The 18510-nt window shown below is 44.5% G+C and overlaps 1 protein-coding gene across 8 annotated transcripts in view; it reads right to left on the minus strand.

Moving 5' to 3' along the window:
- LOC135396952 (spectrin beta chain-like) overlaps positions 1-18510 on the minus strand; it is a 54839-nt gene that overhangs the window by 5487 nt on the left and 30842 nt on the right. For 2 of the 8 annotated variants that reach the window (XM_064628202.1, XM_064628199.1), the window contains exons 24-35: positions 17860-18135; positions 17597-17782; positions 16691-16899; positions 15402-15558; positions 14105-14416; positions 12075-12430; positions 9919-10351; positions 8825-8938; positions 5667-5782; positions 5514-5605; positions 4618-4701; positions 1577-1651 (exon numbers count right to left, since the gene is read on the minus strand). In XM_064628202.1, coding sequence (XP_064484272.1) covers positions 1577-1651; positions 4618-4701; positions 5514-5605; positions 5667-5782; positions 8825-8938; positions 9919-10351; positions 12075-12430; positions 14105-14416; positions 15402-15558; positions 16691-16899; positions 17597-17782; positions 17860-18135 — 2410 coding nt within the window. The remainder of the gene's footprint in view (positions 1-1576; positions 1652-4617; positions 4702-5513; positions 5606-5666; positions 5783-8824; positions 8939-9918; positions 10352-12074; positions 12431-14104; positions 14417-15401; positions 15559-16690; positions 16900-17596; positions 17783-17859; positions 18136-18510) is intronic. The other 6 variants (XM_064628206.1, XM_064628201.1, XM_064628200.1 and 3 more) reach the window with 5 other exon arrangements.

The raw sequence follows: 18510 nt of genomic DNA on the forward strand, positions 1-18510 counted from the left end.
TTTCGGGTTGTGTCGTTCATACTCGCGGAATAGTCGAATATTCGAAAAATCGAATGCTGAATATTCGATTCGCGAATCGAATAGTTCGAGCGTTTGATATTCGATTCGAATTCGAGAATTCGAATTATCGCACACCCCTACTTGTAATAGCTTGAAAGCTTGCATCCAAAACCTCTTGCGCATGGAATGCACATTAAGCCTCGATACAACCCTTCCTGCCAACAAGACTACTGCAAGTACTACTACCTATAGTTATGTTTTATGTCAAACTGGTGAACATAACACGTGACAAGCCTTCAAACTCGGCAGGACATCCAGTAATTAACTGCGGCCATTAGCAACAAAACTGAACAGAACAATGGAGTGACAAAATCTAGAGGGAAACTACCATGCTACTACTACTACTACAACACTAGTTGGTCTACACAATGACAGGATGGTTATGAACAAATGAGGTGCAACAACATGCAGTTACTCTCAACACATGCTTCATTACGTTATGCACAAAGGATATTCCCAGGCAACAAAAGTGACGTGCAAAATATGTTAGTAGAAGGAAGAACAACATGCAACCATAAAAATCACCATAAGCAACAGAGAAGTTCCAGAATGTGGAGAGACAGTCGACAGTTACCTTGAAGATAACGTTTTATGCAACACACCTACTGCTGGACAGTAGCCGATTTGTGTTTCCCACGGAGGAAATCTAGTGCAAGGAGTTGCACCATACAACCACAAGCGTTTGTTACTGCAAATGTAACTATCATGTACAACCAATGTGCCAAGCCAAAGCAAAATCTAAACCTGGCAGCATCGTTATAGAGGATCAGTGAAGTAGAAAGTAAGAACCACCATTGTGTACCAGCCACCTGGCATACACCAGCAAAAAGCACCAAGGTCTCCATGGCCACCCAAGTGCCTCAGTCACCATGGCACTCAATTTTTCCTATTGTTCCCATTTCTATTGATTTAGATGCGAGTGATGTTAAAGGTTTAATGCATGCTTCATTAATGCCGAAGCTATCAAATAATGCTTCGTTAATAAACGCATTAAAAATAAAGGCTCGACTGATTGATTGATTAATGATGAAGCAGAAGCTACAGCACTGTACAAGCCATGAAGCATTGCAGGATGACAGCGAGAGTTCATGGATTGACACTTGAGGGAATCAGGGGTGGCAATAGAAATCACCGGGTCTTGTACATATATTCTGTCCAAGCCCCACAGTTCTATTTCATCGCGTCTGTCCCCAGGGAAACTGATGGGGCCTCACCCCACACCCACCACGGTCCCTGGAGGCACTACTGCTACCCACGTGCACCGAACCAATGAAAAAGCTGCAGTGCATGAATAAAGCGAATGTTTGTTGCAGATCATTTGCTTAATGCTGAAAGGCTCAATGAGAAAGCAACAATGATATGTGAATGAGACACCTTTCAATGAAGATTCAGAAGTTTGACCATTTGTACACTGGCAAGCGGGATATTCCTATGGATGTCGATGCCCATGAAATAACCAACTGACCGAGTTATACCACTGCCACCACCATAACCCTGGGTGAGGCTTGAAACTTACTGCTTGGGGCGGAGCGAGAAGCCGCGGCGGCAGCTGCAGGTGTTGCATGCAGTGGGGGGCTCTGGCTCCTGCTCGCTGAAGGGGTGAGAACAACGTGCAGTTAGCGCAAAACTCATGCCGGGCTCACAAAGCCACTCGGGCGAACTTGTTGTGTCACGTTTCCTGTAGGTCGTGTCACACACAAAATATGCATTGTGAAGGTGTTAGTGAACTCATCATCCGAGTCTGAGGTTTCTTGGGTTACACACAACTGGTACCTCAGATTGTGGTGAGCGCTCAATTTTGCGGAGCAAGAAGTACAGTGTGCCAACAACTTTGACACTTCAATTAGTTGTTACAAGTTTAATTTTATAATTTTACTACTGCTTAGACAAAAAAAAAAAAAAAACAGGGAGAGGGATACATTTTCCCGAAACCTCAGACATTGTAGACCTCGTTGTAGCACACACAGTTTGGCTCAGGCCATAGCTACGGCAGGATTTCTTGTGACCTTTTTTTTGTATTGCACCCTATGAGATGGAGGAGTGCAAGAAGTGCACAGAAGGTGAAAGTTCATCACAACGCTATTTAAGGATGAAACAAGAGAGCATGTACCATATCGTTCAGTATTACGTACACACAAAATTTGTGACTTTCGATACTAATAGCGCTAACGTAATTGTTGATAATGTATGACAGCTTTGATATTTAGGGCCTTAAGAAACCCTGATGTCTGAAGCAAACAAATGAAATATTTTTGTGTGCACAAGCTTTCAAGGATAACTGTTTGTTTCTGTCCTGCAGAGTACAGCCCCACGTCTGCTACAACGAGGTCAAGCACCTTTGAGACATATAGTTGTTTAGTAGGGTGGTGTTAAGTGTTCCACAGGTCACAGCACAGAATGTGCACACGACACTTGTTATGTACAACACAACACGAAAGGGACAATACCACACGTAACAGATGATGGGTTCCATACCTGCGATACATTGCGCACTGACGAAAAACTGGGAGGATAAATGGTGTTAGCAAAACAGCACAGATGACTTGCAGGGACACAAATTCCTTGGGCAGCTTGTTAGCTTAAGGATACATACAGGGTCTACGCCTAGCAATTATAATCGGAGCAAACTTAATTTAGGGACCCTTCACACCGGCATATGCGCAAGCAAAGCACGCGACGCATTAGCAGTCAGGGTGGTACGGAGTACAATGTTAGTAGAAAAGCAAAGCAAAGCTGATGTTATTTTGACGTGCATAAGAGTGCATATATTGTAAGCAAATCGAGGATAAATAAGACATATGTCATATGTTGGAGGAAGCGCAGTGACAAGACTGCACTGCCTTGTGCCTTCAAATATCACTTCATTCTTCCAGACATACTGAACAGACAACTACAATGTGTAACACAGCCCTGTTGAAAGGGCAAAAGTATGACACTGAATCATCATGTGCCTGAATGTGCATACTACACTGCATGCACAATCAGGAGCCAAAATGTGGTAATTCCATCAATTAGTTCATAACTCACATGACATATGTGGTTGTTGTTGTTCACATGCAGAAAGATTTTTGGGGTTATTTTTAATTTCAAAATTGGTGTGTGTGTGTGTGTGTGTGGGGGGGGGGGGGGGGGGGGGGGGGGACGGGTTTTATGCCAGAAGCTGTAAAACAGGGCCAAATATAGCGATACATTGGGTGGAAGAACTAGATTTTTGAATTTAAGAAAAACCTTAAAAAGTGCTTCTTGCATTTCAGGAGAGCACGAGATGCCAATCAGCTTTGCTGAACACACGGTGCCAATCGTTCTCCAGTTCTCATATTATAATGACTGAATGGACCTTTTTCAGAACTACTTATGCGCATGCGCTGTGACCTTGGGTGCGCTCGACAAGGTTATCTCCATATTCAATAGATGGCGCTCGATGTGGCTGATGGGAACAGACGGGAGTGGGGACCAGTGCGGACACCGCGCTAACTAGGGTTGCCACCAGGCCGGTATTATACCGGCCCAGCCGGTTATTTGCTCACTTTGCCGGTTGCCGGTAGCAGGGTGATACCGGCAGCCTTTTGCCAGTATTTGTGGCTCAAGATCTTTCATAGGGGCTTTTACGGGATTTTCGCTTCAACATTCCATTACAGCTTGAATAAATCTGCAGCAGAGATCCAACTCCGCAGTCACCAGTCGTTTTCTTAGTTATTCATTATTATTATTATTATTATTATTACTATTATCATTGCTATTAAGTCCTGAAATCGGAGGGACAAGAGCAGTGGTTGTGCAAAGCTGTTGGTGGTTGCGTCGAGCCAGCTAGAATTCAGGCCGTATACAATCTCCGTATACCATCATGATATCTCCGCCAGCAAAGAAGCGTTTGTCTGCGTCGATGAGTTTCTTTAAAGTAAGTGGCAGTTCAAGCCGATTGCTCCAATACGATCCAGTGTAGCATTCGAGCCTGTTTATAGCAATTTCTAACATCAATGATCCAGCCGCACACACTAACATATGTTTCCTTGTATTTACTTGAACGAGCACTCTCTCTCTCGCGCGCGAGCCTTTCCTCCTTCCCCTCTATTCCATCTCCTCTCCCTAGCCGGTATTTTTCACTACGAAAACAGGTGGCAACCCTAGCGCTAACTCGTCCCACTTCAATACCGGTTTTGGTCCTTTATGCCACTCACGTGGGTTTGTTGTGGCACGTGCGGAGGGTGATTTGCTGGAGAGCCGCTACGATACGACACGAACGAGAAAAAGATCCATTCACACTTTAGTAATTTTGTGGGTTTTTTTTTTTTTCGTTTTGGCTTTACTCCAAGTAACAATGATGCAAATCGGGGCTAGAGACGCGTTCTACCAGGCTTACCCCAAAACACGAGGCTCTATACTCACGTTCAAATCAAGTTACTTCCCAACAAACACCAACGAACACAAGTCAGAATGACACAGTACGTTCACGACAGACACCAGTGAACACAAGTTAGTAAGGACAGTACATGCGCTAAAGTGTTATGGTACATTCACAGTACATATATGTACATATACACATGCACAACGTAGTACCTGGCTGCAAAGTTGATGCCTTTGAGGGCGTAGTGGAGGGCACTGGGGACGATTTTGGCCGCCCTTTCCCTGGCGTTACTCTTTCTATTTTGGTATCAAAGTAGGGAGCACATGAAGTCATGCAACATGCTATGTCAGCACAAACCAAGATTCAAACACGCAATTCCAGCAAAAGACCAAACCACTGTTCTGACAGACACTGCAGGCTGCTACATTCAGAATAAGAGAAAGAAGTCTGAATAATCTCAAACTAGCTCAACTATGCAAAGAATAAAGAAAGTTTGAAGTACATAATCTAAATGCAGAAGCTTGCTTGCATGCTTTGCATGCATGCAAAAGAAAAAGGAAGTCTCGAAAACCTGCTACTAGGAATGCTTGCAATACATTAAATCCAATAAAATTAAATTTCATGCATCTTCAACAACTCTCCCGTTATGCTGGTACTCGCCTTCGTAGCAGACATTTCAACAAACGTGCACTAGTAATTTGCATGCAGTTCAAAGCTGGCATGCTTACAACATCCTATTTGCAACTGTTTTCCGGCACAATTTACAAGAATTGCTGGAAACACATTCTTAGCAGACAACGAAACAAAACAGTACTGTAGCACATGGTCCAACACAGTGGCATCACAGCTAGGATTGGTACCTTTCTCATCTGTGGCATGGTCACCTCATAGAAACTTAATGGAGCATTTCAAAGGTTCAACCAACTGTTTCTTTTGTTGTTATTTTTGTTTTCTGAAACCTCCTGAATCAACAACATCCTGAAAACCTTCCTGACAGCCAACCTTACCTCCAACGACCTTGGTGTCAACGTGCCGGCGATCATCTCACCGAAAACGAGCCCAGCCCAATGATGGACCCCCCCCCCAATGAAAAATGGGAGCAACCCACCTTCAGCCACTGGTTCAGCAACCTGGCGCTCTTGGTCTCCATTCAGGACGGGTTGCTCTGTCACGGCTTCCTTGGAAGCTTCGGTGTCAACCCTGTGTCATTATGCGTGCCACTTAGGATTCTTTCATCTATCAACCAATGAGAATGGCTTACTGGTCCTGAGGAGGTTCCTGCGGAGGAGGCTGCAGAGCAGCCAACCTCTCCAGCTCTTCTTGCCTACGCTTTTCCTCCTCTTCTTCCTCCCGGGCGCGTAGTTGTTTAAGTTCAAACTGCAAGGGTTCACACCTGATTAGCGGCACGACAGATGTGATGAGCCACGAGTGTAAAAAAGCACTCGACAACAAGGGTACATAGTTTTAGTGCCCGAGATTTTTCGGGACATGATTTTTTTCAAAGACAGCGCACCGCCTGTGTGCCAGTCTCGAGAATTATTATTTTTTTTGCTCCTCCGGTCAGCATTAAAATATTCCAATAGAGTTCACGGCCGATAATTTTTACTCAATTCTATTGCAAGAAGGCTCTCTGTTGTGGCATCACTGCCAGCAGCTTCAGCTTTTCTATTTTGATTTTTTCTTTCTGCAAATCATATGAGACAACCAATCCAGACACAGCTTGCCGAGGACGTCCAAGCGAATCTCCAAGCAGTCGTCATGTGCCGTCATCCTGGCTACAAGTTCTAGTGGCATCTACAAATTTGTGCCTTCTCACGTCTATGTTAATGTAAAAAAACTGAAGCTGAATGCACACACGAGTTATCCTTTTTGTGTACCTTAAAAAACATTTTTGAAAAAAATTTTGCACATGCATTTATGTATGCGCAATCTTGCTTTTACACTTAACTCACAAAAGAAATACCTGCAGTTATAGATTTCTTTGGCCCCACAAATAGGAGAACGGCTAAAAAAACAACACGAAAATCTCGGGCTCTGACTAAAAAAAAGAATAGGTTGCAATGTTAATGATGGTGTGCAACATCATTTAAAGTGCACTGTATGTTTCAAATTATGTGACTGAGCAAAAACGGTCCACAAGACTGTTATGTAGCTACGCAGAGTCAAACAGCAAGTGACAGCAGCTCGGGAGGGATCATACATACTACACAGTGCTACGCTACACAAAGCTACACTCGGTGTGAAGTGTCAATATTGGAGAATTGAGGACACATGTCAGTATTTGCTATACATTATGCTACATTATGCAATGGAACATTACGCTACACAAAGCTACACTTTGTGTAAAGTGTCAATACAGTGTAAAATGAACAACACACATCAGTATTTGCAAGACATATAAAAGGCACCAGTGATATATGATGGAGGTGATGACGATGATCGGTAGGCTGATTTTTTTTTTTCCATTCCGTGTTAGCACTGCGAAGCAACTGTGGCTATGAGCGGCATACAGATGTGGACAGAGAAAGAGAGAGGACAGCAAGGAGTGAGGGACGGGAGGGTGTTAGCATGTGTCCTGGGCAGACTTCACGGGGAACCGCGATGACTTTAGTCTCAAAACTCTGCCAGAAAACCCGGGGACAACCTCAGCCGCCACCACCCAGTCTTCACCTTGGTTTCCACCAATTTTACCCACAAGGTCATGCCGCTAGTATCAGCAGGTTGGGTGCAATTTCCCATGTCGAGCTGCAGCTGATGAGGCACTTGTCTGTCATGGCTGCCCGCACAACACAGGAGCGCTTTCTTTCAATATTGCGGACACATCAAGCAGAACAACGAAGGCTCAATTCTGCTCTTGAGCCGGATTTGCCAATGAATGCCGTTGTTAAAGGAGAGAGAGAGAGAGAGAGAGCAGAACATAGTGTGAAGGGCTACTGATTAATGCCAACTCTCTCGCAGAATTACATGATGCGTCGATACACACACGATGTGCGAACACGTTAAAGTTCCGCTACGGAATCCAGCAGAATTTATGCCATTGGAATCCACGTGTCTCACACTGTTCTCTCCCATCTTTCTCTATCGCAGAGCGGAAGTGTCATAATTAATTAATTAATTAACTAATAAGTGTGACTGCATTGCGACTGGCAGCTATGCTCCTCGCGGGTCGATTTCCCGCCTTCCAATCACAGTTGCTGGCGGACTTCCAACATGGGTGGATAGTGGAGATGCACGCACAGCTGCTAGCAGAGAGACACCAGAGCTCTCCATGATGTCACCTGCTCTTGGCGAATCCGAAACCATGGAGTTTTGTGCATTCTTTGGAAAATTTGTGGAAGCGCGTAATGTTCAGTGACGGCATTTATGTTTCGCGTACCGAGTCTTCAAGTGAAGTTGATGAGTAATAAGAAGTAAAATAAATATAATATTTGTAGTTTATAGTTTAAAGAACCTTCACATGAGCAAAATTAACCTACAAACTGACTGCCAGGGCATTGCCAGGCACTGATGCAACGATAGCGATATTTGCATCATTGTTATCCATATTTTTCCCCAATCAGTGTTATCCATATTTTAGAAATACACACTTTGTTAATGTGTGCATCGACATAAAAATTAATATTTTAATCGATCTGAGTGTCGATGTAAATTTGCGGCGCTACTTTTTACACAAGTGTCAATAAATAGATATTTTTTCTCACGAAGATCAATCTATATAGATATTTTAACTGACATTCTGCATTGGACATCAATATTTATCGATATTAAAGACAGTAATTGTCTTGTGACACGAAGCCACAAACATTTAGAACATGAATCGGTGCCTCATGTAATTCTATGAAAGGGAGGACATGTTATGCCACTTTTCATGGCAATTTGCTGAATGACAGTAAAGAGCTTTAGCACATCAATATGCTATGAGTAAAATATGCAATAAACATTCTTCTTGTTCAGTAACCAGAGAAGAGAGCTAAATTTTTTTGGAAAGCACTGCGAGGTATCAGCATACAATTTACCTCAGTAATTTTCAATTCTAGTTTCATTTTATTACATTAATTACATATTATTCAATTAACTAAAATTACCATAATTTAATTAATTTAGCCGTGCAATGAAGCACCAAAACATTTCACGAAGTTCCCCCAAGTGTAAGCTGCATAAACGACCAGAAGGAGGTAAACTCCGTGACAAAAAGACATCCCGACATTATTATTATTAAATTAATCCGTAGAAGCTATGTACTAAAGCTCTTCTGGCAGATGAAATAAAGAAAAGAAACTACATGTTAAATTAGTGCCGCTCGGGAATGCTTGAACAACATCGAGTTAGCACGGACAGAAGTTCCATCTGCATGCAGAGATTAGAGTTTCGAGTGTTACGAGGGTCAGAAGAGAGAGAGAGAGAGAAAGTTTCCCGCACGTTCACCGGCTCGTAGAGGCCAGAGTTTCGTAGATGTTGGTCGAGATCGTACATGGCTCGCTTGTGCTCCTTGTATTCGTGTAGTCCCGATTGCTCCTGCTCTTTGAGCTCCAACTGAGGGGCCACAACCAATCACATATGGACAAGCACATCACTTACACTATGATGCAAATATTTCTCTCACTTCTACACAAGATTACAATTCTGCTACATGTGCTTCTGTACACAGTAACAAAAGAAAAGAAAGGTGTAAAATAAGTACGGTTTCCGTAAAATGCCAAGCAAGCACACGTAGAGAAAAAGAAAAATACACAAAGTTGGAAGTGGGCAATTTTAATTTAGAATCAATCAATTGCCCGGAATTTTACGGAAAGTAACACGCCGCATGCTTCAGCAATGAAAAAAAAAAAAAAGGACTATTCGATTAAATTTTTATTGACTCGTTTCCTTTGTCTTGCCCTTGGTACCCAATTTTTGGATGTTCATCACAAACTCTCATGGTACGAGACACTATTAGTAGAGCCTGAAGTTTTAGGGTTTAACCCGATTCTTCCCCGAATTTGCGCCCCGAATTGAAGGTCTCCTCTTTAGGGTGAAACCTGGATTTTTACCCGGCAAATTGCCCTCATTGAGGCGTCTGTAGGGATGCACACTAACTTGTTTGACAGCAAATACAGTTACATCAGCGTTCGTACCAAACCAGTACAGTTCATTTGAGTAAATGAGCCTGATCTCTCTCCAAATTTAGCATACTGGAAGTTTCTTTTTCACCCGAATTTGCACGAATTTAGGGCACATGTTGATTTACCCGACCTTTACCCCCCGAATTTAGAAAACAATCTAGAATTTTCCCCAAAACTTCAGGCTCTAACTATTAGTTAGCAATGCAACGCTGAACCTTCTTTCTTTTCTTTTTTTGAAGCCCAAATCAACACCACCACAAGCACCGTAAACCACAGGCAATGGCTTCTTGCTTTCCTGTCAAAGAACTTCATTACGGCAGGTCTACTTCGCCACCAGCACATATACTGCAGTCACTGTACAACACAAAGCACGGCAAAGAAAGTAACTGCAAGAAGCCCGGAAAACCTCACCGTTGTCAATCTCTCCAGAGCTGCGAACCGTTCTTCCTGCGCAGCAGCCGACTTTTCAAAGGCCTCGTGCTTCTTGATGAGCTGTTCCACCTCGTCAATCGTGTGGCCCAGCTCCTGGCTGAGCAGGTAGGGCTCCTGCGCGACCAGCCAGTGTTCCGCCACGGCGGCGTCCCTGGCAAACTGGTACACTTCCAGGATGAGCTGCAGGTGCTCCCAGCGCTGGTCCCAGCGGGTCATCATGGCCGTGCGCTGGGTGGTCAGGGCCAGCAGCTTCTCCTTGATCTCGCCCGAAGCATAGTGGCCTCTGGCAAGCAGCTCCTTGCCCAAAGCCACACACGCAGACATGTTGTCTTCGCGGGCGTCCACTTCCGCCTTCAGGCTCTGGTGGTTGTTCATCAGGAGTTCCACTCCCGACACATCCCTGGATAGGTCACTACGTCCCATTAGCACCCCCGAATCTATCACGTATCGTTGCAACTTCATCGAGTACAGAAGCAAAGGAAAAGACACGCGATCTAGTGCTGCCGTTATTGCAAATTGACAATGGCAGTCCCTCTGCTTGGCATTTTCTACGAAAAAAAAAAGAAAAAGAAACCACAGGAAAACAGCATTCTTATATAGCATAATAGTAACCTATGGCCCAGTATGAACTTAGAAGGCACTAAAAGTATTAGAAAATGGTTACAGACGTACTGAATGAACAGTACAGTAGCTGATTGATTTTCCGGACTCAATGGGGATCGAACAAAATCATCAAGAAGCATGAGAAAACAATCTCTGCTAAAAAAAAACAAAACAAAAAAACTACGTTATAAAGTTAAGTGGCCTAAAGAACTGGTTAATGCTTTGCTGATGAATGCTCTTCCATTTCTGTGTAATCACTACTGCTTGTATTTCACAAAGGGACATTTAACCGTTGCAGATTAACAAAAGTACCGTTAGTGCCTTTATTAGTTCAAGGTTTGATGGGTGCTTCGTGTGGCTACCTTTGCCGAAACACTTCTGCTGGATGCAGTTGCATTTTCTGCTTCAGCTCGGATTTTTGTTTTGTTTTCTTACGTAGTCAAGGTTTGCTTCGAAATGCTGAATTTGTGCACAATGACTGTTTGGGATTGGCCATTTCGACTTTCCTCCATAGTCATGTTTGAGTATCTGTCATTATTCTTGAGGCCCTGTTCTGAAGGAGATGTCACAAAAGCAGTGGAACTACTTTGCACCACCTTCTAAGATTTCCATAAGAAAACCATGTCATCACTGTGAGCAAAGATAGCTTCGCCTAGCATCAGGAAGTGCGGGAAGCATGGAATGTGCAACTCATCTATACCCTCAAAGCCAGCAGTTCAATAGCACAGGATGCAGTATGGCAGCAGATCATGTCCAACATGGCAGCAATAGTTCGCAGCTATTGTTCAATCAAAACAAAAGGAAAAACACAAGGAAAACAAAATCCGAAAAATCCCGTGATGGGGAGTGTGGCAACCTGAAGGTTTCGGCACTACCTATAGATTAAGCCTGAAGTTTTTGGGAAATATTTTTTTCTATATTTGGAGGGTAAAAATCGGGTAAATAAATATGTGCTCTAAATTCATGCGAATTCAGGTGGAAAAACTTCCAGTACGCTAAATTCGGGGAGAAATCGGGCTCAGTTACTCAATCTAACTGTACTGGTTCGGTACAAACGGTGAGGTAACAGCATTTGCTGCCAAATGAGTTGGCGTGCATTCCTAGAGATATCTCAGTGAGGGCAATTTGGCGAGTAAAAATCGGGTTTCACCCTAAAGAGGTAATCTTCAATTTGGGGTGCAAATCTGGAGAAGAATTGGATAAAAGCCTAAAACTTCAGGCTCCACCTATAGACTGAGTGACTGCCCTGTGACGGTGTCCAAATAATTGGGCATGTCCGAAAAAATGATAGGCAACTCTGTTCTCTATCTGACTCTAATCTGGCCATGCTCTCTCTGACACCTATGGGAAGGCAGAGGCCCTCAGAGCAAGTCACTTCTTTTTTTTTTTTGCCATCCAGAGACACGTTCAACAAACGCTGCCTGACAATTACATTTCTTACAATTCTAGTAGACTGTACAATGTTAACAGCAGCACAGAAAGCTTAGCCAATCACACAGGGCATGTGTGAGCCCAGAACGTTCCCCACTAACCTCGGTTTCTCGGACGTGTTCATCTGCCGCACGACGTCTTCCATCCAGAGCAGCAGATCTCTCACCATGCTGAGGAAGTGGAACAGGTCGCCCGTGTCCGCCAGCCTGGTGCGGCGGCCCTCGCATGCTCCAAGCAGCCTCTGCCAGGCAGCCACAACTTCACCCTCGCGGCCCTGGATCTCCCGGGCTCGGTCTCCGGCGTAGGCAGCCCCCAGCTGCCCAGCCTGATGTTTAATGCCTTCAACTGCGGATCCCAGGGTCTGGAGGTCATTCTCGAAGTTGGCGTGGCGGCGTTGCAAGTTGGACACACTCACAGCATCTCTGCCAAGTTCGTCTGACATGCTGTTTTGCTTTTCCTGTGCAGGTTGGAAGAGAAGATTGTTTGATCACTGAAATACAGGTACTGGGATTGTAACTAGAGCCTGAAGTTTTAGGGATTTACCCGACTCTTCCCCGAATTTGCATCCCGAATTGAAGGTTGCCCCCTTTAGGTTGAAACCCGATTTTTACCAGGCAAATTGCTCTCTCTGGGAAGTCGGTAGGAATGCACCAACTTACTTGTTTGGCAGAAAAATGCAGTTACATCACCATTTGTACCAAACCGCTACAGTTAGTTTGAACAACTGAGCCCGATTTCCCCCCGATTTTAGCGTAATGGAAGTTTTTTTCACCCGAATTCGCATGAATTTAGTGCACATGTTTATTTACCCGATTTCCCCCCCCCCCCCGAATTTAGATAAAAATATTTCCCGAAAACTTCAGGCTCTAGTTATAACATGAGGTGCAGCCCCCTTCTCACAAACTTTTTCCTACAACCATGTTTATTTACGCACGAGGCTTGTGCTCCCGGTAGAACCAGTATTGATGTCATCACTGCAATACTAGCCCACTGCATCTACAGGGTGACAGTTGGGAAAAAAATATACTGGGGCCCCGACTGCTCCGACTGGCAAAATTCGACCCTAGTGCCACCACACTCAAACTCCACCGAACAAGATGGCGATTTTCATGACTCCAGCATTGCCAGTGCAAACCGAACAAGAATTTTGGTAAGAGCGGACGTATTATTCTTGCAAGAATCTGGTTTGGCATTCAGTCTTTCAAAATGCACTGACTTATTGCAATAGCAAATCCGAAACAGAACTGCCCCGAACACGGTGAATTGAACACACAGTATGGCCGCACGGGCACACGCCACTGTTACACAGGCATTTCAAAAGCTAATGCTTATCGAACTGAACTGTCATTGACTCTGATGACCCTTGACTTGATGGTGGTTTGCAAAACACCATCCAATCTGTCAATGATCTTCGAAAGCTGCTACTGGCAGCCTCATGATCAGCAAGGCAAGCAGTAAACAAACGCACACAATAAACCCACAATAAGTGCTACGAAAATTCCTGAAACTTCAGTGTAACAGTTATTACAGTTGTCACATGTGACTGGCATTCGCAAATTTACTTTTTTACTTTTACTTTTTTATTCTCAGCGCTGTGCACTGGCACAGTGTTGACACCACGGTCATACACAAATGCATATTCAGTTAGTAGTTGCGGGCAATATACAATTTAAACACAATTAAAATTCCAAAATAGTTTTTGTCTCGTATTTTACGTCACTACTGACAGGGACGGATGCAGGATTTTTCCGAGGGGGGATCCTGCCTTGGACAGCATCCTACTACTCCACCTAAGGTCAATTGAACCTGTATGTAATGATAGAAATTGAGGGGGGGGGGTTCAATCTCCTTCAAAGGTCATTCCCCTCCTTAGATCCACCCGACTATAGCTTGCGTAAATGATGCAGTTTGACGGATCTAGCGCCACTAGCATGCATCGTGTCAACTTCTCAAGAAGCACTGGATCAGCCCGCATCACAGCAGACTGTGTCAATGGTCATTTCCTTCAATGGTCATTCAAATGCCTGTGTAACTAACTGCAGTATTACACATTCTGTACTAATGCAACCACACTGCGACCTACTTGAAATACAAATAAAAAAATAAAAAAAGCATGACAAAAACCACTCACGAGGATACGTTGCAGTACGTCCTTGCAGTCGTGGAAGAAGCGATGTAGGTCCCAGGAGGCAGCCAATACCTGGGCTCGAGTATCCATCAGCTCCAGCAGGTCCGCCCAGGCATCCGTCAGGGTGTCCTTCCACTGGGCGGCCGTTGCTGCGTCTGCGTGGTCGGCAGCCATAAGGGCGTCTGCCTGGGCGCATGCCGCAGCAACTCTTTCCTCTCCCACAGAGCGGGTGTCTTCACAGAATGCCTTGAAGCGTTCCCGCAGTAAGGTCACGTGTTCGTAGTCCTGGCCCAACTCTTGTGAGCCAGCTACCACCTGTGGTTCAGATGCATCTCTTTAGTTCAGAACATGATTTTGCTTCACTTTACTACTCGAAGCAAACAGGGGCCCCACTCTAGAAGATCAGTTGAGGTCACACGCGCATCCTGCACTGCCCACCAGTGTCTGCCTATCTCACTGGATTCGCAAACACTGTTCCAGCATAACGAACATGTTTAGACTCTCGTGTTTTGGAGTTTTTTTGTTTTTTTTTTAAATCGGGAAGCGAAAACCGGATTGTATTTCGGGAGCTGTAAAATACGGCAAAACTGGGTGGATTTTTAATTTTTTTAGTTCCATGTTAGAGCCGCGAAGCAGGACAGATGGATGGATGGATGGAGAGATGGAGAGAGGACAGCACGAAGGAGTGGGGGGCAGCGGGGGTTATTATGCGTCCTGGGCCGACTTCAGGGGGAACTGTGCCGACATTCGTCTGAAAAGTCTGCCAGAAAACCTGAGGAAAACCCCAGACAGCACAGCCGGTGCGTGGATTTGAACCGGCGTCACCTCCCCCTCGACACCGCGTAGAAAAGCGGCCACGGGTAGATTGTTCGTGCAGAAAATCGACGCATCTCACATGAAACAGGATGCCAAGTCGCTGTGCTGACTGTGCAGTGCATAGCGCTCTCTAGTTCTGATACCGGTGCCTGCATTTGCGCTCTGACATGATCATGTTCGGGGCTTTTCTACGAGCTTTATCCGAAGCGAGGACGATACAAATCAGGAGCAAAAATCGGTTTGTTCCAAACCTGTTCTAAATGTCATCCCTCTGGTACAAACCAGGTTGTCCATGTATAGTAACCGTAAGAGTATCTGTCTTTTAGTACAATAAAGGCGCGAAGGAAAATTATGCCTGTTAAAACTCAAGCGGTGAGAGGCGCGTCTTCCGCGAGAGAAAATAAGAACCGCGGCACCGAAAAGGGTTTCTGTTTACAAAAAACATTTTTCGCAGCACAGACAAGAAAGAGGAGCATGCACTTACCTCTCTCTCAGCGATCCACTGCATAAGATCATCCATCTCGCGGTTGAGACCGAAGAGGCGCAGAGCCTCCTCCAACTTCTGTCTCCTTTCTTGGGCAAGGTCCTTGAGACCAGCATACAGCTTGTCCACCTGGGACTGCCGTACTGCCACTTGGTCACTGCACACAAAGCAACAGGCAATCAAAGCCACATTCCAAAAAAGCACAACCCAAACAAAGTAGGCATGCGCAAAATTAGTTTAATACCCTAGGCGAATAGGAAGCAAATAGCTATAACTAGAAAATAGCAAATAGTATAACTAGAATGGACAAACATGCAGCATATTCATGGATACAAACATGTGTCCAACATGTACCGTTGAGATATGGCAGTCATTAAAAAAGCCAGACAGTCGCAGGACCGTTCAACTGTTCCCAGGCAACTTGAGGCCTGTGTTGTGTTTGTCCCTTTGTATGTTCCAACCTCAGAACAATTACTTTCCATCATGTTTACAACATATACTATAATTTCGTGCGTATTAGCCGCGGCTTATGCACAATTTTTTTAAAGACTCTGCGGCTTATCCACTGGTGCAGCTTATCTCTTGACTATTTTTCCCTGGTATTTTCCGAATACGCTGGTTTTAACGAAAGGGCCGACAGTGTCTCTCCAACAGCACCGCCCTGCTAATGCATGAACAATGCGTAATGGGGGCGCATCCACATTCGAGTAGACTGACTTCTAGTCTTCTAGAAGGCCACTGACCCCTCGAACCATGAAAAACACGCAACAAGGGCACAATCCGATCGTGGTAGAACACTAGAACTGACCTCCTTTGTTGTACACCGTGCCGACCCCCTCAGGGTTTATACCCTTCTCTATGGTCTCCTTCGTCGCACAAATCAGTCGCGTCGTATTGCCAGTGGCTTATCTGTGAAAGCGCCTTATCCGCCCAAAAATTTTCAAAACTTTCGTAAAAACGGGTCCTGCGGCTTACACGTGCGAAATTACGGTATACGTGAAATATACGTACAGACCATTAAAATAAGTAGGGCCCACTTTGTTTTAGGCCCCCTCTTCTGCCATTTTCGTGTGCAGCTTCAGAACAATTCAAATACATTCCAATTGGAAGAAACATCAATTTGATTCGAAATTCGAGTGTAGAAGTTCTGTATTCGATTCGGAAATCGAATAGAATATAGAATTGTTCTCTTTTTTGCATTGAAAATATTTGAATATTTGCACATGCCTAAAACAAAGACCTCAGAGACATTGAGTCACCTACTATGGATGAGTCACCGATTGACTCACCTATCTGGATGTCCATCCTGAATCAGCTGCCGAGCAGCGTCACCCAGCTGCCGCACCGTGTCTGCGTAGTCGTCGACAGCGCCTTCGAGGGTCTGATGCTTCTTGCGGAGGTTCTGCGCCGAGCTCTCATCTCGCCCACGGTCTTCCACCATCATGTACAGCTCCTGCTCGCTCATCCAGGCTTCAGCTTCACTGGCGTCAAAGTAGTACTGCAGAGTACAAGTCATGAGTCATGGTAGAGGAGAGCCGAGAAAGCTCCTGCTACGAATTGTTTTGTTCAGGACATTCAGTGCATTCAGGACTGCCATGTGTATGTGCCAATATGTATAGTGTTTTATTTATTTCCCTTTTATTTTATTTTTTTCCCCAACATCAATAGGCATAGCATAGTTTTGGATACGAAACTAGCTTTTGGCTATGGGTTTGAACACTGTTTCAAAAATCTGCATGCCTGAATCAAATCAAAGCAAAAAGACAGGATTTGAAAACAGGAAAACAGGATTTGAAAACAGGATTTGAAAAAAGACAATTGCTCAAAGCAAGCATGTTTTCAGTAAAAGCAATCAAATCATCAAACATTTGCAAACCCATCAACGCTATATTTACTCATCAACCCATATGATCGCAAACTTCCTTTAGCTTCCTCACCACGAGTGTAAAAACTGCCAAGAAAGAAAGGTCCCCGTCTGATAAAGAATCACAAAACTTGTTAAGCGGAATAGCTTCATCGTTTACATTTTCTGCTTGTAACGAATGTAACATCTACTTGCAACTACAGCCCTAACTAAATTGCAAAGAAATGTACAAGCTACTGCGAAACATGAGCAGCATCGTGTAGCATCGAAGTAATGACTATACGGGACTATCTAGACGGACTATCCCGTCATGACAGTATGGGGTCCTTGCCTGGTGTGCCTTCTCAGACACAAGCAGAGCTTGGCGGCGAGCATCCAGGGCGTCCCTCAAACGGGCCCAGCGTTCTTGAAGGTCCTTAACCAGTTCACTGAATTCTTCGGAGTCTTCGTGGCCCTCCTCTACAAGCTTACGCCCATCCTCGCAGATGTTGATGATGCGCGGTTCATGGTTGTCCACCTGAACATACAAATAGTAGTTCTCAGAAAAGAAAAAGAAAAAAACCCTTTTGCCCGTTTCAGGAACAAGGCCATTACCTCGTTTCGTAAGGACTGCTCTTTCTTACGCAGCATCTGCACACCAAAGAGGGATGCTCCGCGGTCCGACGACGTCGCCAGCGGCATTTTCTCATCGATCCAGAGCTTCTCGTCTTCGACGTCTCTTCGGAATTGGTAGGCTTTCTTCTTCTTGAGTAGTTGTTGCTTGCGCTCGTTGAGAGGAGCCTGCAGACGCTCAAAGCGCTGCTCCACGACGGCTCGCTTTTGAACGATATCTTCCGTCTTTTCTGGGTCCAGTTGCTGAAGGTAGCTTGCCTGTTAACAGATAAAAAATATCATCAGGCATTGTCTGCTAAAAAAAAAAAAAAAAAAAGAAGTCGGGAAAAAAAATTATGCTTTAGTGCCAGGAAGACAACGTTTTCATAAAGGAACGAAGCATAAATTTTCGTACAGTTTGCTGAAAAATGCAAACAGTGAGAAGTAGTAAACCTTGAAATTGAGAAAAGATTTGACTCTATGGTTACTGCACTGCACAGAGCAAGAGCAGAACAAGCGGACTGTACTAACTACGTGTTATTTCCACACACCAAGTTTTTAAAAAAAATGCAGACAGCATTTTACAGACGACAAAATTACACGCGCTTGTAGCAAGGATAAACCCGCACACATGGTCTAGATAAAAACGTGCGC

This window comes from Ornithodoros turicata, chromosome 6 (genome assembly GCF_037126465.1).
Source record: "Ornithodoros turicata isolate Travis chromosome 6, ASM3712646v1, whole genome shotgun sequence".
NCBI lineage: Eukaryota > Metazoa > Arthropoda > Arachnida > Ixodida > Argasidae > Ornithodoros > Ornithodoros turicata.